Source organism: Alosa alosa, chromosome 20, assembly GCF_017589495.1.
Source record: "Alosa alosa isolate M-15738 ecotype Scorff River chromosome 20, AALO_Geno_1.1, whole genome shotgun sequence".
Classification (NCBI taxonomy): Eukaryota; Metazoa; Chordata; class Actinopteri; order Clupeiformes; family Clupeidae; genus Alosa; species Alosa alosa.
In genome coordinates this window covers 29,077,225-29,100,510 of record NC_063208.1, presented here as the reverse complement: position 1 = coordinate 29,100,510, position 23,286 = coordinate 29,077,225, and the positions used below count along the sequence as shown (strand labels likewise).

Here is a 23,286-nt window from a genome sequence, read left to right as displayed (position 1 = left end):
GTGTTTTTTTTTTTTTCCTTTTTTTTTACTTTGTTCATGTTTGTACTTAAGGGTTAATAAAAAAAACTTGCCGACATATTACTGTCAGTGCTTTTCACACTGCGTCTGATTCTGTGTCAGGGATTGGGAAAGGGAGCGGGCAGTGAGTAGGGGAGGGTGGACAGAGAGGGGGATGATGAAACTGCACTGAAATCTGTCTGTGGTGTTGCCCCTTTAAGTTCCATTCTCCAAACACTCACTCTTCTGTTTTACTTGCTTACAGAGGTGAAGAACTCTGGATTCAGAAAGTAAAAGTGCTACCACATATTTATTCCAACCATTTGCTAAACCAGTTGATTATAATTCTAATGGTTAAAAAAACCTGTGTGGAGTGCATGTGGTTGTTTTTGTTTGTTTTAATTTCTACTTCTGCTAGCTTGTGTCCTTAACCCTGCCCCTTAGTGATCTCACTTGAACACACACACACAAACACACACACACACACAATACTTGTAGGTCCCGTTACGGTAGTAAACACCCAGGAGTGTTCGCAGGATTGTGTACAGAAGGGTTACTCTTTTCTAATAGGTGATTCCCGAAATGCTACATACACACGTCATTGCTCATTGATCTGAGTGCATGTATGATTTACCCCAATGCAGAGGCTGAGACCAAGAACAGACACAACTATAGTGTGTCCACACCAGTGGGGTTGGCGAACACTGCTATAAACACAAAGAGAAGAAGGAGTGTGGGAGAAAAGACATTTATTATCCCCAGGCACTGGGGCAGAGGTTTGGAGTGCGGTCAGAATATGGGACACAATGTTTACAAAAATGAAAAGGAACTATCACCAGTTACATCAGTAAACATGGGAGCCATCCCATAGAGATGTCCATCTGTCTGTCCCAGATCCACAAGTGCATGTCAGGTAGTCTTAAAGTATTGGCCTATTGTGTGTGTGTGTGTGTGTCACTTCACTTCACTGGCTCCCTTACGTGGTCTGGATGCTGTTCCCTTGTCCATTCTTCACTGTCTGACTAGCTGACAACGATGTGGATGCCATGGCAACGCTCCTGTTCCCTCCTCTTCCTCGAGGTGCCCTGTGCGCTGACCGAGCACTGGACAGACTTGCAGCTCCCTGTGGTTCCTCTTCCTCCTCCTCCTCCTCCTCGTCCTCCTCTACCTCATCATCGTCCTCGCCGGCCTCCGTGTCCTGGCTGGCGGAGTCCGTGCAGGTGGACGAGAGCGATGACAGCTTGTGACGCAGCTCTGCCTGAGTGGGCACCTGCAGCGTGATCTCGGTGGTGAAGGACTCCACGTCCGGATCTGAGGTCAGAATAGACAGGTGAAGAGATGGGAAGATGGACAGGAAGCATGAGACAAGCCTGCACCTACTGTAGGTTAAACTCATTTGGGCAGTTTCCAGTAAGAAAACATTTGTGTCTACTGAGACTGCTGATTTCACTCATTCATCATGTGTGACTCACATGACATTTGTGAATTGGGGTGGACAAAAATATGGGCATGGAACTCCTAACCCCATCGATCCCTGATAGTTTTCCCCTAAGTAGGTTTTTTTAAAGGAAATGTAGCATCTCCTTGAACAGAAACTGAATTAGAGCTGATTTCACAGAGATCTGTCTTCTGGATAATCAGATCAGAAGACTCCAGAAGCTAGAACCAGAGAGTCATGTGACTGTAGAAAGATGGGTGGCTGGAAGACCAGTGTGAGGCAAGCTCAGCTCCACTAATGTTTTAACCCCTCTTGTGCCATGATTGGTTACAACCACAACTCCAGCGGTGTTATGAATTGAGAGGTCTGGGTTCCAGTATAGGTCTTTTTTAGAAATCTAGTAAGCCCAACCTTGAAGTAGACATAACAGACTTACTGATTCCACCTAGTGTAGTTAGTGAGTCAATAGGCAATCAATACTGCCTGATTGCACTGCTTCCAACACAGGAATCCACAGGAATCCATCTTTTCTCAAGACTGAAAATGGGCTGTTCTTGTCTTCGCATCAGAATACATTGTACATTACATAGTCACAATACTAATCAGTTTAGTATGAGTAATTGGTCCAGCAAATTTGTAAAGGGTTGTGTTATGTTTGTTCTGAGGACGTAATCACTGATTATGGGCCTAGCATATGGTAAGAATATGGATGTAAACATACATTTTCAATGTGCAAACTAATGGTTCAGTAAAAATACATTTCAAAGGCGCAGTATCAATGCAAAAACCTAAAGGACACAATGTCATACTGTTTCCATCAGCAACTGGTATTCTGTATGCAAGAACAATTTCTAGCATCACATTCTGTAAGCTAATTACATCTGAGCACGATTAGAGCTAGTTCAAAGTCGTGTCCTACCGAGCAGAGGTGAAGCAACACTGTTGTCCTCCCCTCCAGAGTTGAGAAAGACGTCGAGTGCCTCATGGTCTGATATGTCCATGAGGTCCATCTGCTCCAGCATGTCCACATTCACCTCCATAGATGACATGCTTCCTATTGGCTCTGCCCAGTACAAAGACAACACCACAACATCAACTCCTGTCATGTGACCAGCCCATAAGGCAACAGCAAGGATTTGAGTCCAGGAAATCCCCAACAACAATTTGTCCAAATAGAAAGCATTGGTAGAACTATTCTCCTTTTTTGAAAAAAAAAAAAGACAAGAGTTCAGATGTATGTCAGTATGTAAAGGGTGAGTAGATTCATGGATTCATTTCTATTGAAATAGCTCACTAGTGTTTAAGTGCCATTTTGCTATATGGGACTGTATGTTTCCTCTCTACTCGTGAGCTTAGCCAGCTACTGTAATACCACCTCCTCCACTGCCAGATTAATGTGTACTGCTTACTAGCAAACACATATTTTAAAAAGAAAAAGAGAATACTCTGAAGATGAATAATATCACTTATGTCAGTCACAATTCTACAGACTGTACTATTTTGTAACTTATAGATTCTATTGGCCTTTCTTGTTTTCCAGCTGAGGTCATACACACACTCATCAGAGCCACACAAATCTATCCACCTTTCAGCTTTAAACGTCCATCAGTGCTGAAGACGACTGTTCCTTGTTTCAGCATGTCACTCCACAGCCTCCATCTCTAAGAATCAGCCTGTGAGGCCTGAACCACATACAGAATGGGACCTTTCAGGTGTCCTGGAATCATGACCTTGTAGTTATAAGCTCAGCAGTGCAAATGCGCAAGCGCATGCATCACCAACACACACACAGACACACACACACACCAAGAGCAAAGCGGTGCTGTGGAGGTGAAGGAACATCGTACCTCAAGGTAGCGGGACAGCAGGAAGGAAAGAGAGGGGAGCTGTTAGTGCCCTTCCTGCACACTCTCTCTCTCTCTCTCTCTCACACTCACACTCTCACTCTCTCACTCTCTTTCACACTCTCTCACTCTCTCTCTCACACTCTCTCTCTTAAACTCACTCTCTCACACTCTCTCACACACTCTCTCTCACACTCTCTCTCTCTTATACACACACACATATACACAAACACACACAAATTCTCTTCACTCCCTCATGACCGTCGTTCACAGACAGGGATGTGCTGTACTGGTGCAGCAGGGCAGAGAGCAGTGTGGGGCTGTGGCCTTTGAGTAAGTATGATCAGTGTACCTTATATCACACAATCTTTTACTTTACTGGGTGAGAGAAAGACGAGAGGGAATATGAAGGAGGTGAACAAACCGCCTCCTCTATCTGCAGCAGTCACACTCAGAGCTTTCATTTGGCCAGCAGACCTGAGATGTAGGGCACTGTAGAAATGAGTCACTTGAAGAACAGGAGTACTAGTTCATCTTTACGAGGGGAAGCAGTTTTTGAGTCTTTCCTTATTGTGTAAAATTGCTCTTCCTCTGCAAAGGTGTTTATTGGACATGCTTTTGTCTCCCCTCAATATTTATTGTCATGTGTTTCCTTTGGAATGTGATAGTACAGATTCTCTACTGCACTACTGTGATGTGGGTGAATGGTGGGAGCCATTGTTACTGAACTGTTTGATGGGACTGATTCATATTCAGAACAGGTGTGGCTGATTGGGAGTGCCTGAGACTTAAAGCACAAGAGAGAGACGACGCTGTGAGGGGGAGAGCACATGGCTACGGCTCGACACTCTGTAGGTGCAGGTGAGTGGCGCTCACAATTGTTAGGGATCGCCGGTGAGAAAGACCGTAATATTAGGGGGCTTAGTTATTTCCTGTTGTTGCATGAGGAGGGACTAGCCACATCTGGTATCGATGTGGTGATTCCTGGCGTGGGGTGAGCGACTCTTGCTGACCCTTATCTGACACTGTTCAGTTTTTTTTCCCTGAGTATTAAGATAGACTCTCGAACTCAGACCCAGGGGGGATTGTTGCCGATCGACATTCTGTGTCTCTCTCTCTCTCTCTCTCTCTCTCTCTCTCTCTCTCTCTCTCTCTCTCTCTCTCTCTCTCTCTCTCTCTCTCTCTCTCTCTCTCTCTGAGAGAGAGAGAATGTGCATGCCTTTTTGAATGTATTGCCATGGGGAGGGCAACAGTGATTGGTGGGGTAGCTGATTCCAGTGTATATATGGTTTCTGCTTCTGGTTGGGTGGCAGTGCTTACAGTGTGCTTTGATTAAGTGGTTTGCAGTGCCTCCTGTTTAGAGGGTTTTAGATTGTTGAGTGATTGGCAGTGTGCCAATATTAACGAAGTGTGTGACTTCAGTTTAATGAAGCCTGTGTTATTCCGATGCTGCTTGCCCCTTGCCCCTGTGATCCTCTTTTAAAGCAAGAAATCTGGTCAATAAATTGATAAAGATAAAAAAAATCTTTCTACACATGCTGTTGTAGTGATCATTTACAGTTTTTGCAAGGTCTTTAAACCCTACTTTTATTACACTACTATGATGTGTAAATGTTTAATGACCATTCATGTATATTCATGTGTACTGCAGGCACTCTCAGGGCCTTTGGAGGAATGTGTTTCCTGCAGGTCTTCTGTTGTGACTATGCACACATGCATTGGCGTTGTTCCTCACCTCTCCTCTCAGTGATCTGCAGGTATCCAGTAGACAAGTACTGCTCCACATCCTGCTGGAACGCCTCCTCAAAGAACTTCTGCCTGTCCTTCAACTTCACCTGCTGCTGGAGCTCCGCCTCTGGGACCCTCTGAGCATGCTCGGAGTCCAGCTCCGCTGGGATGGGAGGAGGAACAGGAAGCAGGTGCACACATAGGGAGCAAAAGACAGGCAGAACAGATAGGAATCAGAGGGGAACAGCAATGGCACTGATTAAATATTCATCTCATGCCTATCTGTAAAGTAAACAACATGGTAATGATGTTTGTTCTGTATTAGAGCCCCACAAGGGAAATCTCTATCTGCTATGCAGAGGAAGACCCAGACAGCCTTTATTGACCAAACAAAACAATAAACCTGATAGACGGTATATGTGTTTCACTGTGCAACCCAGAAAAGAGTTGCTGCTTCCTTTAAATGAGGCTGGTACTGAAATGGAACTCTGCTCTCTGGCCTTGATGTTTGTTGTTGTTGTTGAATTAATCCACAATTAGCTGCCATGATCAGTGACTTCCTATTTTAAAGGTTTGTCATTTGCCTAGACTACAGTATTTCTAGTGTCATGCAGGAGAAGAAGAAAGAAAAGAGATGAGAGCTTTTTGCCTTAATCCTGCTCTTTAGAGTGAGTCAGTCTTGTTTGGGTGATTGGTCTGGACTGACAGACTGCATCTCAGCCTCTGGGAATATTCCATACCTGTCAGCTGTGTGTGTGTGTGTGTGTGTGTGTGTGTGTGTGCTTATGTGTGTTCCTTGTCTTATCAATCATGTTGAAGAGCAGGGAGAACTAACCTAGGGCACAATGTGACTAGCCGTGTGTGACTGTTTCCCCAAATCCCCTTGGAGGGGTGACTTACAAGAGCATATATTGTGAGATGTACTACAAGCATGACTTGCGTGTGTGTGTGTTGGTGTTGGTATGCCTTGGTAGTGAGTTGATGGCACTGTGTGTGTCTTAAGAGAGGCAAAGCATGCATTTTCATTAGCAATGGAACTCTGTCATGTCTCATTTTATTAACGCCATTGGTCCTCCTAACGAGCTTCTCATCTATATGTTCCCCCTTCATCCCTCCATCCTCCTCCACACCACAGTATTCCCCCCTGAGGCACATGCACATGCACATGCACAGCACCACTCACATAGGAATATTGGTTATCTCACATCACATTTATCACAGTTTTGCAAAGGACGGATCTCTCTCTCTCTCTCTCTCTCTCTCTCTCTCTCTCTCTCTCTCTCTCTCTCTCTCTCTCTCTCTCTCTCTCTCTCTCTCTCTCTCTCTCTCTCTCTCTCTCTCTTTGGTGTGGTGTCTAGTTCTGCTTTGGGCTGCTTGAAATGATTCTTTTCTCTTGCTGTTCACATTAGACTACTCTAGTAGCCGAAGCTTGGTTCTGTCAGGAGCAAATCTATCCTGTCTCTCACTTCCTGTTCTGGTCCACCTCATGTCTCTCTCTCTCTCAACTCTCTCTCTCTCCCTCTCCCTCCCTCCCTCTCTCTCTCTCCCTCTCTCTCTCAACTCTCTCTCTCTCCCTCTCCCTCCCTCCCTCTCTCTCTCTCTTATCTCTCTCTGATGTTGGAGCATATTAGTTGCACCGATACCAGGGGATATCACACACACACACACAGACAGGCTAATACGACCCCAGTAGGAAATGATTAAAGCCGCTGCTTTGTATGTCCTGAAGACCATTAAGTTTCTCCTTTCCATCCCCATGTCCCTGGGTCTCGTTTGTTATATTGTTAGTCATCACTCAGTGTTGTCATTAGGTAACACACAGCAGCCCAGAGGCCATCAGCATATTTGAGCTGCTGTACGGTACGTCCACATACATCTCCACATACATCTCCATACACACATTCACATAAGAGGCTAGTGCCTTGAGTTATACACCGCGTTTTGGAAATCTGATTAATCTCTATTAGGAATTTATTCCATGCACCATTGTGCTGTGAGGTGAGAGTGTGTGTGTGTGTGTGGAGTGTGTGTGTGTGTGTGCATTGCACACACAGACTAAAACAACCACACACACACACACACACACACACACACACACACACACACACACACACACACAAAGCCCTTTGAAGAGCACCAAAGGCTGGGACAGCAGCCAGACCATCCAAGACCACATCTGGACCCATCTGGACCTCTCAGTGGCGTGGGGTGTCAGCTCAACAAACATCCCCCAAAGGATTAGCCAGCTTGCCTAGAATAGAGCATGTGTGAGGGGATGGATGAGTGTATGTGCATCCAGGGGACAACGTCCTGCACACTTTGTATGGTATGGTTTCCAACCGCTGATGATGCTTGCGGCCATGTGATGAGTGAATGCTGTCTACTAGGAGATTGTCTTGTTCTTTGATGTGAAACCAAACCAGAGTGCTAGTAAACTGTTCTGAAGTTTTTTTCCCAGAGTGTTGTAATTAGCTGGAGAAGTGGGAGTAGATTTACATGTCATTTTTACCTAGCCCATTTTCCTGAAGTGCTTCATCCAGTAAGATTTGCTATATATATTTATTAATTATTTTTTAACTCCCATCCTAATTGCAGAGACCATGTGTGGATGGCAATTTAGTGCAGCTGTAGTGGTGAGAATGCTGAGTTGAAGAGAAGAGATGAGCGCTAGATATGCAGTCCCCTGGCCGTCTCTGCACTCAGTGCTACTCTGTCCTCTCTACTCAGACACGGCAGTGAGGTGAGGATAATTCAGTTGCCTTGTGTTTGTCGATTGCACAACCGTTTAAGCCACGGGCCAGGTGGAATGTGCTAAATGAAATGATCCCACAACAGCAGAATTAACCAGGCTCTGACGACAATCTCCTGCCTCTGCAATTTAACAAGGATTAGTTTAATTCATTTATTTTGTGCATCATCCAAACAGTGGATGAGTGATTACCGGAGGGCTGTCATCCAAATCATGTGAGCTATTTCTATCCAGGCTGGAGCTCTGTCTGTGGCCATGTGTGTTCGTCACCTGGATCATCTAAACCACCTCACCAACTGGTATTGACCATGAATGTAATTCTAGCAATAATCATCAGATTTGTATGTTCAGAGCTGTACACTTAAAGGACATAGACTTGTGACACTCCATCATCATCATCATCATCCTCATCCTCCTCATCAGTTTTGTAACAATATGGTGCCTTAAAGTGTGGTAGTTTTATACATTTTCTGTTTGATTCCAACATCTGATTGGCTGATGAGATTTTAGAAACCAGAGGGCCCAGATAAGTTACATGGATGCTATGTTATGTGAATTGAGTTGATTGACTTATCAGTCAGATAGGGCAGCCCCATTGGATCCTGGTGTGTGATGTGTGCACATGCAGGAGAGGGAAGCTTAAGCTGTCTGAAACAGAAGATTTGATTTGGTACAGGATCAGAGCTGCGTGTCGGAGATCAGGCCTTTAACATTCTGTTTGGCAAACAGAAACATGAAACAGAAAGAGTCAGGAGGGATGCATCTGCAAGAGCTGGTTTCTTGTTTTTCTGTGCCTTCCTGTCTCATTAGTCCTTATGAGTGAGTAAGTGAGTGAGTGAGTGTGTGTGTGTGTGTGTGTGTGGGTGTGTGTGTGCACTCTACTTCGGTGTGGTACATGGGAGTGTGAACCTGCAGGCGGCCTGAGTCACACACTGCCCCAGTCTCAACCAATCAGCATCCAATGTGACAAAACGGGTCAAACGCACAGGCTACAGACTCCGGGAGAATGAATTCCCTCCTGACTTCTTTTCTCCATATGCAATATTCCGTTCTTCATGTTAAACAGTGATGCATATCAGACAATATAACAGACTCATATTAAATAGTGATGCATATGATATTCCATTCTTCATTTTAAAGTGCATATCAGACAATCAAACAGACTCATATTTGTGAAAAATGAGAAGGTTTTCATAACTAGCTTCCTGTCTCTCTCAATGTCATTTCAAACAAATTAATGTAATTTAGCTGGAAATCCTATTTAAAGACAAAACCATTAATGACCACATACGTTAAGACAAAACATTATATTGTGATTGGATTACCAGGTTATGACAACATGTTTATATTGATAGAGAGGACTTAAAAATTAGTTGTTCAAATTGTTCAAATGGCTGTAGAGAGACAAAAGCTCTGATCAGCCCATGCGTGTGTATACCAAAGATGGTTTCATCCTTGGTAGTGGATAAATGCAGGAGTTCAAGAGTATGTGACAAAGTGACAACATTCAAATTTCAAAACGAAACCGTTGCAATATTGTGTGACAAGTTATTATTACATGTGAATAGTTTGTTTGTAGGCAAACTTTTGTAGATAAACAAAGTTTGTGAGTTGTTATATGAAATGATCTAGCATTCTGGCTGATGTGGTTAGGGTTAGATAAGAGGATATTCAATGTGTATCTGATTCATACATTTGTCAGGGAATATAAACAATATATACATATCTGCCCTGTGTCATCTGTGTGCATATATTATATATGGGAATATTTACCCAGCAGTAAATGTTGCCTGTGTGTCAGTAGTAGTTGTGTAGGCTATGTGGTCAGTTGCATAAGATATGATAATGATATCCTCATTTATGGGCTGCGCGTGTGATAACTTAGTTGTGTTCAGAAGCCAGGCCAAACCCAAACCAACAAGTCAAAAGGAGAGCAAATGGAAAGTAGTCAGCAGGAAGCTATGATGCTTAAATTTTTCAGAAGAACATTTTAAATTTTTAAATATAAAAACACAAACACACTTTGCCCATTTTAGCTGCCCTCAAAGCCTGCATTTAGCTCAGACATACATGTGATTTGCTCCTCCCCCTCAATAGCTGTCAAAACTATCTTTTGGTGTCCCCATCTGCAACGATGACCAAAATCGTTTTAGGAGAGTGTCACCCACAAATGGTTAAAAAAAAAAAAACATTCTAAAAGTTGCCAGTGATGAGTCCAATGTAACTCCCATAGAACACCAGCGAAGATCTGAAATAACTATTGAGAGGAGACACACAGCAGTTACTTAAATACGCCGTGAACAAAAATACTTTCTTTACTACAAAGTGGAATAAAGGATTGTGGAGGAACAAACTATTTTGTTCCTCCAAGTTTTTCTTTTATTGTGCCCACATTTTTCGTCATTGTATTTAGCTTACTCATGGTTGTTGTTTGCGTAATCAATTACCATTTCATTGAAAGGTCTTCCTCATTGTTAATTCCTGCAATCGTTGCAATACCATCAGGCTTCAGTCATTTCATTTCAGAGCCTCTCCTTCAGTGCAACATGAACGTCATGCTAGAAACATATGGGATTGCATGCCTTATCTTTTCTCAGAAATGTAAGAAGTAAGGTAGACCGTGGAATAGTCAATGGGTAACCAGGCAACGGAGGCACCATTCTGTTGTTCCTCATCTTTCCACAACTCAAGGCCACATAGTGCATTCATCACTCTGCTTCTACCTTCAACAGAATACAATAAAAACATACACACATGCCGTCGTCTTCATTCACCACCATAGTCTCCATTTATATTGTCTTTACTCTGCCCCATGAACCAGATCCATACCTGTAATTATTCAGGCACAGGGTCAGCCCAACACATAAGGCTGTTAGACCAACCAGATATAGGCCTATTGGGATTTATCATCAAAAAGTGAATATGAAAATATACCTATGCAATATGGATATCAGTCAAGAAATATATTGTTCAACACAATCTGCTTAGACAAGCTGTCACTGCCATACAAGTACCTTGGAGATTACTTGCAAACATTTTATACACAGTTGTTACCAAGCAACAACTGAGGTAGCCCACTCAAGGACAACACAGAGCCTGCACACAAACTTAAGCATATGCTGTGGACAGTCACCCTCGTCCATCCACCCCCCCCCCCCCCTCTCTCTCTCTCTAAAATATTTCCATTCTGTACAGTTCTAATTCTTATTAGACGTCCGAATTTGATCTAAAACTTTTCAGAGTTTTCGAGGGAGAGGGGCACCAATGAAGCACCAAGGCAGTTCGCGTTATTCACATCCATGGGTCTCATCTTTGAGATGAATCATCAGTTTGTGGGCCACCGAGGCTAAGGAAACTAATTGCGTTTATGTTTACACTGCCATTTTCACAGCAAGCCCACAGAGCTTTGACACCGTTATCTGTCAGGTTTTGTAGGTTCAGCTCTTCAGCTGAATCCAAATGAGGCCTATGACAGCCAAGTAGGGATGAGTGTTTGATAAGAAGACTGTTCATGTCCAACAAATAGAAATATGCTCTGCTGCAACCCTCAAACAAATATGATTCCTTTAAATACCATTCGATCTTGGTGACCACTTGGGTCAAAATCTAGTGTCTTTTACCATCCACCAGAACAACTGGGCAATTTCCTAGATGAGCTGGACACCCTGCTATCTTCCATCTCTGATTATCACTTGGTGATAAACATCCAATTAGACAATCCTAACTCTGTGGACTTCTTGTTCCTGATACATTTTGAGTTTCAACAGGTTTGCAGCCCTCCAACTCACAAAGCTGGCAAAGAGCTTGATCTCCTTCTCGCTCAAGACTGTGCCACAGATACCCTGACGGTTACTCCCCTGCACCTCTCTGATCGTTATGTAATTCTCCTCAGTGTGTGTCTCTCTGAACAACTCTCTGTTCTTCCACCTATGGTTTCCTTCCGCCACAACCTCTGCAACCTGTCTCCCTTCCATTTCTCCTCTCTAGTTGCCTCTGCACTGCCAACACCCAGAGTCCTAGCACACTCTTCTCCAGAGGTTAATGATGCCACAGAATGTCTCTGCTCCACACTGAGCTCTTGTCTGGATAGCCTGTGTCCTCTATCCACCAGACCTGCTCAACCTAACCAGTTTCACCCATGGCTGAACAATAACCCCAGAATCTTACACACTGACCTCAGAGCTGCTGAGAGAAAATGGCAGAACACTAAAAGACCTACAATTACTGAAGTTAGTAGTCACTACTATTCTGCTTCTCATCCAGTGTCACTGCTGCAAAGAAAGATCCACAGAGCCACTGACACCCAGAAACTATTTTGGACCTTCAAAAATCTACTCAGCCCCAATTTGTACCAGTCCAACTACATGTCCCTCTCTGTCTCCTCAGACTAAAGGCACAACAACCCAACATACAGCATTTATACGGCACATCCTCAGTCTCCCTTGATTAATGGTGCAGCATTTCCTTCATGCACCCCTCTCACTGAGAGTGAGATGGTGTCTAGACTCCTAACATGTAACCGTTCTATGAAATGCCTGCTAGACTGCATTGCAACAAGCCTCCAAGCCTTATCTCCTACCATCACGCCAGCAATCACACATGTGATAAATGCTTCATTAGCTTCTGGTATATTTCCTACAGAACTTTAACTGGCTCGGCTAACACCGTTGCTCACTCCCACTCATGTGGAGAACTATCGGCTGGTCTCACTCCTCCCATTCCTATTAAAAGGGTCAGTTTCCTGGTCAGGTCACAGAATTCCTCTCACAGAAAGACCTCATTGATCCTAATCAATCCAGCTTTAAAAGTGGTCACTCCACTGAAACGGCTCTGTTGTCTTTGACAGAGGCAATCAGCCAGAGAAGCAGCCCGGTCCTCGGGACTCATCTTGCCCAACTTATCAGCTGCCTTTGACACAGTCAACCACCACATCCTACTAGCCATACCCTTAAACATGGGCATCACAGGCAAAGTGCACACCCCTGGTTTGAATCCTACCTCACTGGGTGATCATTCAATGTACAGTATCTTGCCTAGAACAACCGTCTGCATCTCATTGCCTCTCCACATAGGATGCCCCAAGGCTCAGTGCTGGGGCCCCTTCTCTTTGTTATGTCTGCTTGCATTCTTCTCGTATCACTTCTAAGCAGTTGATACCCAATCTCTATCTGTTGTTCCTGCCTGACAACCCCACAGTCTCTTCATGGATCTAGGATTGTTTCTCTGACACATCCATCCTTGTTCCAACTTGAAACTTGGGTTTCAGTGTTTGATGACCAGCTGAGCTGTTCTGTTGCCTCTTTCACCCTGGACAGCTTTTGGTACAGACCATGGTCATGTCTCACCTCGACTACTGTGACGTTTTCCCAACGGTCCTCCTGGCTTGTGCTATGAAACCGCTACAGCTGGTTCAGAATGCAGGGGCTGATTTTCAAACAACCAAAAAAGGCCACATAACATGTTCCCCCACTGTCCATTGAGCTTCGTCTACTTTACCTCCTTCTCCTTTTACCACTGTCTCCTTGGATTTCAAATTCACTAGTACTTTAGCACTGTCATCCTGCTAGTAGTATTATTGCTAAGGACTCCTTTACAATGTAGCTTGAATGTTAACCCTCATTTCCTGAGTTGCTTTGGATAAAAGCGTCTGCTAAATGAATAAATGTAAATGTAACAGTCCGCACTCAGCATTGACAGCAATCTTTGAAATAAGCACCATTCTGTCAGAGGCAGTCAGTTCTGCAACCTGAGTGTCTGCAGTCTTTCACCAGGGCTAGCCGTCACCTGATATCAGCAAGTAACATGCTATACAAATTAAGAAAAGGCCTATTGCATGACTGTGCTGAAACCCACAGCATGTTAGCTTGCAGTTGACCTGCTCGTTGCCATGATTCAAAAAGAATGAAGCACACTCAAGCACTCACCACTTTCTCTCCATATTATGCACACTGACACTCCTAAGATCTGTCCCCATCTCTTGAGGCAGCGTACGTCCTCAAGAGATACAGTAAGCGTACACTACTCTCTTTCAATCAATTAAAAATAGCTGTAATTTGATAAAGCTTTTGGACAGGAGTCTAAGGAGTGTCAAACTAGGATGTCTTAAATTATTCTTTCACAACCAAAAGTAGAATTAGACTTACAAAAAATCGTATGGCTCCTAAACTTGAGACACAGAAGAAGACACTAAAAGACCAATCAGGTCATTACTACAGATTAAAGGAATACTACTCAAGAGAATATGACAACATGTGATTAGACAGACCAAACCGAACACTCCATTTTTAGAGTGTGCTTTCATTTGATGAAAACTGCGACAGACTGCATCCCCCAGCCAGACAGGCTGCGGCGGTGGAGTCCAGACTGCTTTGTGTTAGACTGAATATCAGATGTCTGTCCAGCACAGGCTCTATTTATAGCCTTATCAATACCAATTTGGCTCCATGCAATGTCAGGTAACCAATACCCACAGAGAGGCCGATACATTTAGCCCACAAAGCTTTCAGTGTGATCTCTGAGTGGAGTTCATCTACCAAATGGAAAGGGCGGGGGGGCAGTACACTGAATCTATGCTATGCTGAAGATCTTCCCTCTCTGGCTGGTTTGCCTGCAACACATCTTAGAGGAAAAGTCATTTATTTTACGGTCACAGACTTTGCATTACAAGTCTTCTATTCTCACTTGGAATTCAGCAACATGTACATTTCATCTCTCTGCAGTTCGTCTCATGCTAACAACTGCATTGCCTCTTCATATCCTGAAGAATCCCTTCATATTTTCAGTCTCAAAATAATTATTGCTCTATTCAATCATGATTTGCATCTAAAGATAAATATTTTAGCTTTAACTTGCATCGAACTGACAAGAATCAATCTTCTCTTCCTGTCAGAATTTAAAAGTCGCCTTGTTGACACTCTACTCTAGCCCCTTCATCAAATAGAGATATACTCAACAGGAACATATTTCTAAACTAACCTTCCAAATCCTTGGCCAGTCCAGAGAAAAAGAATGGAAACGCTTACTGGATGAAAAGCCATTTTGCTCTGAATAGAGATACAATGAAAGGGGGAGGGGGGAAAGAAGGGAAATGACATGCATAATTCACCAGGTTAATTAAAGCTCCACTGAGAGAGAGAGAGAGTGTGTGTGTGTGTGTGTGTGTGTGTGTGTGTGTGTGTGTGTGTGTGTCGTGTGTGTGTGTGTGTGTGTGTGTGTGTGTGCGTGTGTGCGGACAGCTCCACTGGGAGCTATTTCATCCCCAGAACAGCAGAGAGCAGGGCGAGGATGCCTCCTTTAATGAGACGTGAGGATTATTGTGTGAGTGTGCACATGTGTGCTTTTATTTATCAGGATGAACTACTGGTCAAGGCTGAGATATGAGGTCCAGGAAAAAGTTATAAATTATACAAAATATTTTATTCCTACACATTAGGCAGTTGGAGGAGTGGAGGGTGGAGCCTTTAGCTGTAACCCTGTCCTTCATCTGTCAGACAGATGTGGCAAAACAAGGACATCCATCAGCCATTCAATCCCTCCCGTAGAACATTTGGCCTTGCTTTTTTCCACTGACTCCTTGAAGTGACACTCAAAGTAAAGCAACATAGATTCATGTAAGTAATTGCATTGAACAGAGCATCCCAAGCCCCTGTAATAGTTGTTTGACCAACAGAGTTAAGGTTATTGAACCGATTCCATTTTGAATTATTTTAACCTTGGTGCTATCTAGTGAACCAGCCAGCATTTCCACAAGTTTTGAATGGAACAGAGGGAGTTGCATGCATAGGAGATAATGATATGACCGTGGTGCAATTCAAATTGAAACAAGACTTTATAAGCTTAGCTGTGTAATGCTAGTTAATTACTTTAACAATAATTGCAAATGATATTTGCACAGAAGCTCTTGGTCTGCTAGCAGTTTTGACTATGCGCCTGATAAGAGTGATATGACCCCTGAAGGATCATTCCTTCGTACACAGGGACAGAAAAAGTATCGGCAGACAAAATCACATGTGGGACCAGCTGACCAGAACCATCTGCCACTTTACTGTGTTTTGGATCGCAGTCCAGTCATTCAGTTCAGTTCTATTTCCTATCCTGTCTCACATGACAAAAGAGACATGACCATGATGGATGGACAGGTCAGTGTGGGCTACTGTGTGACCTCGCTGTGCCCTGGACTCTTTCATCCGGTGGCCAATCTGTGACACCGAATGAAAGGATTTCTTCCTCCATCAAGGCCCATATTGTGAATGTCCATCTTGGTCTATGTCTGCTCTAGGCTGTGGCTAGAGCTGTATCACTCACACCTGTGTTCTGCAGTGGTAGCCATTACTTAATTATTAAAGCCATTGACCTGGTGAAGAGCCCAGTGCTCTATCTCTCTTTCTCTCTCTCTGTCTCTCTCGATCCCTCTCTTCTGTGTCTCTGTGCGTGTGTGCGTGTGGCGTGTGCGTGTGTGTGCGTGTGCGTGTGTGTATGTGTGCCAGTGCCACACACGCTTCTGGCTACCATTCTCATCTTTAATTCCTCTCTCTCTCTCTGCCTCCCATGTTGATAGCACATCCATTCTCTCCCCCTGCCTTTCCTTTGTGAGATTACTGAGTGGGGTCTTGGCACAATATCCACCTGTGAATGTCCCTCTGCAGAGCAGGAAAAGGAGTCAGTCACTGCTCTCTTTGATCTCCACTATTCTCCTGATTCCCTCCACAATCCGAGTCTCTGCTGCCCATGTCTTTGCCTTGCCTTGCCTTGCCTATGGACTTCTACAGTTCATGATGCTGGGGTGACCTAATTAAGGCAAACTAGTTATGGGTCTGAGATACAATATAATAACAGAATACCCATCCCCCACCAGAAGTTAGATAGCTTCAAGCCATATTTCTTAACACCACATAGGCATTCATTTATGGTAGTTACCTACCAGTACAGACAAAGCAGTACTAACAACAGTCTTGCCTAATGTAAGCATGCTTTGTCTCCAGAACAGCAGCAATAAAAAGCACTGCTGCTAACATAAGTCTATAAACTAGTGTGCATAATTATACCCTGTATTCATATTTTTAAAAGTCTATATCTATTTCTCAGTGGCTTCTTTTGCTATCCATCTTTACAGAGACTGCATGAGTCTGTAAAAGGCCACTTCAGATCCGTAGGGGTTTACAAGGCAGACAGCAAGAGAACGATCTGTAGAGCAGAGGGCTGCAGAGCGGGAGGGAGAGGAGAGGAGGAGGGAGGAGGAGAGGAAGAAAAGAGGAGGATGAGAGGAGAAGGGAGGAGGAGGAGTGGAGAGAAGCCGTTTTTCATTTTTGTCCAACCCTGTTTCTTGCTTTTTTTGACTGAACATTATGTAATTGCACCACTGTGTAGGGACAAGTGTGGGTGAATTTGTGTGTGTGTGTGTGTGTGTGTGTGTGTGAGAGAGAGAGAGAGAGCGAGCGAGAGAGAGACTTTTTGTATTGTTTTGCTTCTACTTGTCTGTAGTGGGATAAGCCAAACCTGTGTTCTTATCGGGTAAGATAATGTAGATACGTTGTGTGTGTGTGTTTGCTATCAGCTTTTCCTCTCAGTCTCTCTGTCTCTGAATGAAGAGGATTTGTGGTCATTGTGGACCAGACAGGGGAAAGAAATCTGTCAGCCATCAAATGGCTTTGGGCCCATAGAGCATGCAAAGCTAATTACAGAAGAGTGGAACAGACCCGGCTGAAACAGATGGATGACTCATGAGATGGTGAGCTACTTGATGGAAGACCAACAGGAACTCTGTGTATCTGTGCTGTGTGTATGGGGGAGACACTGGATCTAGTCGTGTTGCATCATCCATGACTGTATAAACATGCCAACGTCAAACTCATTTTCAGCCAGCCATGCTGTGCTGACTTCGGTCACACTGAGGTCTGTAAGAGAGATGCATCATGGGTGAATGCCAGGTCTGTGATTGGACAGCTGCACTTCAATGAGTGTGACATCAGGGCAGACATGATGAAACATCCTCTCACATAGCTGCACAGCCGAACTTGGGAAATTGTTTTGCAGTTTCACCTCTTCGCCTCACTTACAAGCAACTTCACTCTTTATTCATTTACCTGCCTATGGGGCATCCATGGAACAGCACACATGGAAGTCTGAACACAAACGCACAGATACAAACACACTGTCCAGAAGCAAAGATACAGATACACAACCATACTATTGTTGTATACAGATACACAACCATACTATTGTTGCCACCTGTCCAGTATGTTCCTGCCTTAGGAAACTGTTTTGCAATTTTGTAGGCCTATCATTGTTTTTCTGAGTATAACATATACTGTAAGAAGTCAATCTGGTCTATTACATGGTTCTTGAAATGTTTAGGTCTAGACCTAGCATGCCAGGCAATTGCTGCTTTTTAGAAAACGGGCAAAAGGACAATTGTAAACATATAAGGCTAATCACCACTTAATCAATCAATCACTAAGCATACACACACACACACACACACACACACACACACACACACACACACACACACACACACATAAAAATACACTTATCATGGAACCAGCAGTACATTATAGAAAAAAAAATCCTGATCTCCCTTATCAACCTACCACAGTACTTCTTAACTCTCTACCTGCCTGAAATAGCTAAGGGAAGCGTTGAAGGGGAAAGAAAAGAAGAGAGAGAGAGAAGGCTGTCAGAAGAGATTTCTTCATTAATGCAGCAGAAAAGCTAATCACAGCTGTGGTGTGCTGATTTAAATAAGAATTAATATTTAATGCTTCCTCAAGTCAACCCCATACTCAAGGCAAAGCTTTTATGTCAGGGGACAGAGAGTGGAAGGCACCTGCTTCAGGAGGACAGGCAGGGGACAATAAGAGGACAAAAGACGCAGACAGAGAGAATAGGATTCCATTTTATGACACGGATGGTCAGATCCGATAGACTAAGAGATGATCACAAGACAGAGTGGACAGGTGGATGTCCATATACAAAATGCTCTCCAAATAACCAGCTGGATGCTCATAAGCAATGTTCAGCAGTATAGATTAATAAACCACCTGAAAGACATGACAAAGAGAATATGCAGAAAAGTCTTGCCATATGCTACAAGGCATCATTCCACACTATCACTGGAGACTTTGTGCACATGGCTGTCTGCTGATACAGCAGCGCACAATATTTACATAAAGAAGATAAAGTGACTAGAAGTGCCAACACAATGTGTTTGTGTTTTGTTTATAATATACACATTTGCAATCTAATATTAACCTTTTTACCAAAAGTGCACACACACAACCTGTTAGAAGCCAGCTCAGCGTGCATGAGAGAACTAAAGAGGTAGGGTCGTGGGAGGAGGACTGTAATTAATGCAAAACATTTGCCTTTAAAAACATTGACTCTCTCTCTCTCTCGCTCTCTCTCTCTTAAGCACTGAAGCACATTTATGGGTGATGCTTCTTCCACTCCAGCACAGGATTATAGTTACTATCTGAGTCACAACCATAGCAGATGCCAGGTGTAGAAAGGGGAGGTGACATATTAAACAAAAGGCGAAAAGCAGAGGGGGGAGAAAGGTGGACTGAAGTGGACAGAGAGGTTTGTAACAATAATGAAAGCAATAAAGAGGAAGCTATGTCGGTGTACAATATTAGATCAATGTGTCAACTCAGGCACCCTCCCAGGGTTCATTAGGTGTGTGTGTGTCTGTCTGTCTCTCTCTCTCTCTCTCTCTCTCTCTCTCTCTCTCACTCTCACTCTCACTCTCACTCTCTCACTCTCTCACTCTCACTCTCACTCTCTTTCACCCGCCGTGCGCATTTGGTCCCTCCCAATGTTGACTCCATGGCTACAGCCTTGGCTTAAAGAAAGCAATTTCGTAGGAGGCCATGAAAAGTCCTGGAAATTTCATTCAATGTCTTTGAACAGCCACGGAAAGGTTTCAGTGAAAATGAGTGGGAACCCTGAACTTGCCAGAATATTAAGATAATAACATTGATTGTTTTCAAAATGTGTTTTGATCAAAATTATCAAAACTAGAGGATAGGCAGAATGCCATATCTGCCCTCAGACCAGCTTTCTATGTGGGAGGTCTCAGCTTTTACTCTCATTTTCTACTTTTATTATTTTTGAGTAATTTCACACTGCTTGGGCCAATGATTGAATACTCTAAAAACTACCTTGGATGTTGACATTTTATGAACCCATGAATGAGCAAGAGTTTATATAAGTCATCATAATATGCTTATGATCCAAACAATCAAATAGTTAGGCCTACTTAAACTGTCTTGTATAAAGTTGTCAATCAAATTGCCAAACCAACATGTGCTCTCCATGTTTGGGCAAATGCAAAACTATCTCTTTGATTGTCTGTCTGTCTGTCTGTCTGTCTGTCTGTCTGTCTGCAATAACAAACAGTCAAACTACATTGATGTCTGATTCCCACCAAAATACAGTGCACTGCATCTCACATCACACGTCTATCAGAATTTGTGTGTGTGCGTGTGTGTGCTTGCGTGTGTGTGTGTGTGTGTATTTCTGTGTGTGTGTATTTCTGTGTGTGTGTGTGTGTGTATGTGTGTGTGTGTGTTTGTTTGTTTGTTTGTTTGTTATGGGGAAGAAGGGGGTTCTAGGAGGAGGTTGAGTTATCTCCAGTAGAAAAAGAGAATACAGAAGCTGTAAAATGCTACACACACACAAACACACTCCACCTAATATGACCACCAATATTTTCTGCCTGCCAATCCATGCAGACACATAGATAAATGCAGACCCATACAATCATCTGTGTAGTATGCCAGCATCAGAACCAGACTAATCAGATTGGATGGTCATTCAGAGGCATCTATGCTCTGGTTAGTGCAGCAAGGCAACAGATGTGCTGGTGACACACACACACACACACACACAAAACATAGTATTGGATAGATCTTATAACATCTGTAGAGAAAAACAAACTGATCCAAAGGAACTGAGTTTGAGTTCAGGTGTCACACTTCTATCTGTAAACACACCTTTTCCCCATAAACACACACACACACACACACATACACACACACACACACACACACACACACACACACACACATAATCTGGCCCCTCAGTGGGACACCACTGCACAAAATACACATGACGTTTTTCACCAGATTCGTGGTTCAAAAAATCATGGACAGAAAGATGAAAAGCAAGAGAGGATTCTGATGACAGAACTGAGAGCCATCCATGCACCCAGAGCCATGTCTACCAGCCCTGTTTGAATTTCCCCTGGGGATCAATAAGGTATCTATCTATCTATCGGTACAACACACAGAGCCATGCCTACCAGCCCTGTACAACACACAGAGCCATGCCTACCAGTTAAACAGCCCTGTGTACACCACACAGCAGAGGCAGCAGGAGATACAGAGCATTAAAAGGAAGAAAAGGAGGCACCTACAGGAGTTCCTCTTGCTGCTGTCTTTGGAGCCTGGCGTGGACATCCCGCGCTGGGGTACGGGCAGGAGTGCCGAGCTGGACGTGCTCTCACTGGGACTGCCCACAGCAGAGGAGGCTGCACGGTGGCTCTCTCTCCGTGTGTGTGTGTGTGTGTGTTGCACGGAAGGGGTCCTGTTCACAGAGCAGCCCACCCACCAGTCCTCCCGCCAGCAATCAGACAACCGGAGCTACATACACTCGTGCCGCATACACACACGCTCTCTCACACACACACACTCTCTCACACACGCGCTCTCTCACACACGCTCCATCAGACAAACCCAGACACAGTCATACATGCTCCTGCACACATAAACAGACAAAGCTTACCCCACACACCTATTTGCACACACTCAGTCCCACACTCACACAGACAGACAGGCTTCAATTCAAACTCTTACACAGAGGCTTAGACTCCCATTCACACACGCGCACGCACACACACACACACACACACACACACACACACACACACACACACACACACACACACACAAAGATGACCTCACGCTGTCAGGTGCAATGGTAACAGGTTTGCCGTGAAAATGCCAGAGAGCACCAAAGCCTTCACCGTAACGAGCACACATTCATACACACACACGCTCGGTCTGTTTGCTCTGTGGAGAGACTGAGAGAGCGGAGAGGTTGAGGAGGCTGGGGATGTACCACTCACAGCTTGTAGCTGGGGGGAGACTCACCACTGCCTAGTTAAGCAAAGCACAGGTATATGCATGCATACATTTGTGTGTGTGTATCCGGGTGTGTGCATGAAAAACAGGAGTGAAAGGAAGAGAGAGAGAGAGAGATGAATAAGAGTAGAGAAAAAGCAAAGGGCAGATAGATGGAGGCTGACATAGATGTGGAGGGAGGGCCATACTGAGAGTCTCTCCTGCCTCTATTCCATCATGCTACAGTCTAATCACATCACAATGGCCAATAATCTCATTCCAGCCGTGCAGACTTGACAAGCAGCACTGTGCAGATCACTGCTCTGTGTGACAGGGGCATGGACTCACACTCAAATATGAACACACACACACACACACACACACACAACAGACTGACTGCCAGCCTACAGCCTTTCCCTAAAGGATATACTGTCGTCTTTTCACAAGGACCCTCTCTGGACCCACCCCTGGCTACACACACACACACATAAAAAAACAGCAAGTATACATCATCTGTCTCTCTCAGATTTACACACAATGACTGCATTTACACAATGACTGATTTTTGTTAAACTAATTTCCATTTCAATCAGACTGAATGCTTAATGCATCATTATAGAGTCCTTATACAAGCCATTCACAATGTCCATTCCGATGTTTATACTACACAGTAACCCAAACAGCATACGGGCATGTGGGGAAGCAGGAAGTATTCCCCTAATATGTAGAGGTTACAGATCATTTTAAAGCCCAACATAGGATATCAATAATTACAATGCATAGCATAGCATTACTGTGTTCCTTATAGAGCTTCCTTTTCCGTTTCCAAAGACTTTCAGAGGGTTCAATAGAATAGTGAAATGTATCATGAAATGGGGCCCAGACCCACAAGTCCTCTTGGTTCTTAGGAGGAGGAAAGTCTAACCTACCAGCCTAAGAAGCCCCCTGCAGCAAGATGATGATAGACCCGCTTCACTAACATACTGCTTTCAGTCCCTTCCTATTCCTCCCTTTTGCACAAATCTTGTGTGAAAAGATGTGGGGAGAGGTGTTATGTAATAGTGAGAGTACTTATCCGTCTGTTGATGTCTTTTACATGCATTCACCTACATGGGATTAGTTATCAAATGATAATTTCAACAGGATAGCTTACTGTAGATAAGGAGGGGAGCAGTTTATCTAATTGGGTCTTGTTATCTACCTGAATATTTACACTGCTACTTGGCAGATCTTGGTGCAATAGCACCTTTATGACAATTACATTCTTCCATTATAATTCTTCCATTATGTCAATTACATTTTCCATTATGTCAATTCAATTCTTCCATGAGAGTTAAAACTGTTCAATAAAACAGGCACTGTGTTTGCTTTTAAATAAACTTTTCAAATCTCCAGGTGGCAGAATTTGCA

At 43.8% G+C, this 23,286-nt stretch overlaps 1 protein-coding gene across 2 annotated transcripts; it reads right to left on the bottom strand.

The window, feature by feature from the left end:
- Positions 1 to 738: 738 nt before the first annotated feature.
- On the bottom strand, positions 739 to 21,841 carry dtnbp1b (dystrobrevin binding protein 1b). Of its 2 annotated transcripts, none has more exons than XM_048230459.1 (4): positions 21,171 to 21,841; positions 5,015 to 5,170; positions 2,355 to 2,498; positions 739 to 1,308 (listed from the first exon to the last, which is right to left on the bottom strand). In XM_048230459.1, the coding sequence occupies exons 1-4, from the start codon at positions 21,211 to 21,213 to the stop codon at positions 974 to 976; spliced, it is 678 nt and encodes a 225-aa protein (XP_048086416.1). In that variant the 5' UTR covers positions 21,214 to 21,841; the 3' UTR covers positions 739 to 973. The 2 variants fall into 2 exon arrangements, with proteins under 2 accessions (XP_048086416.1, XP_048086417.1); XM_048230460.1 differs by having other exon boundaries at positions 2,355 to 2,489.
- Between the last annotated feature and the right edge of the window lie 1,445 nt (positions 21,842 to 23,286).

Bases quoted from the DNA above. Each gene is read 5' to 3' on its own strand.
- dtnbp1b (XM_048230459.1), bottom strand. From the start codon at position 21,213: ATGTCCACGCCAGGCTCCAAAGACAGCAGCAAGAGGAACTCCT. The intron at 5,171-21,170 runs GTAGGTGCCTCC...CTCCCATCCCAG, and splicing joins CAGCAGCAAGAGGAACTCCT to CGGAGCTGGACTCCGAGCAT. The intron at 1,309-2,354 runs GTAGGACACGAC...TTCTGACCTCAG, and splicing joins TGTTGCTTCACCTCTGCTCG to ATCCGGACGTGGAGTCCTTC.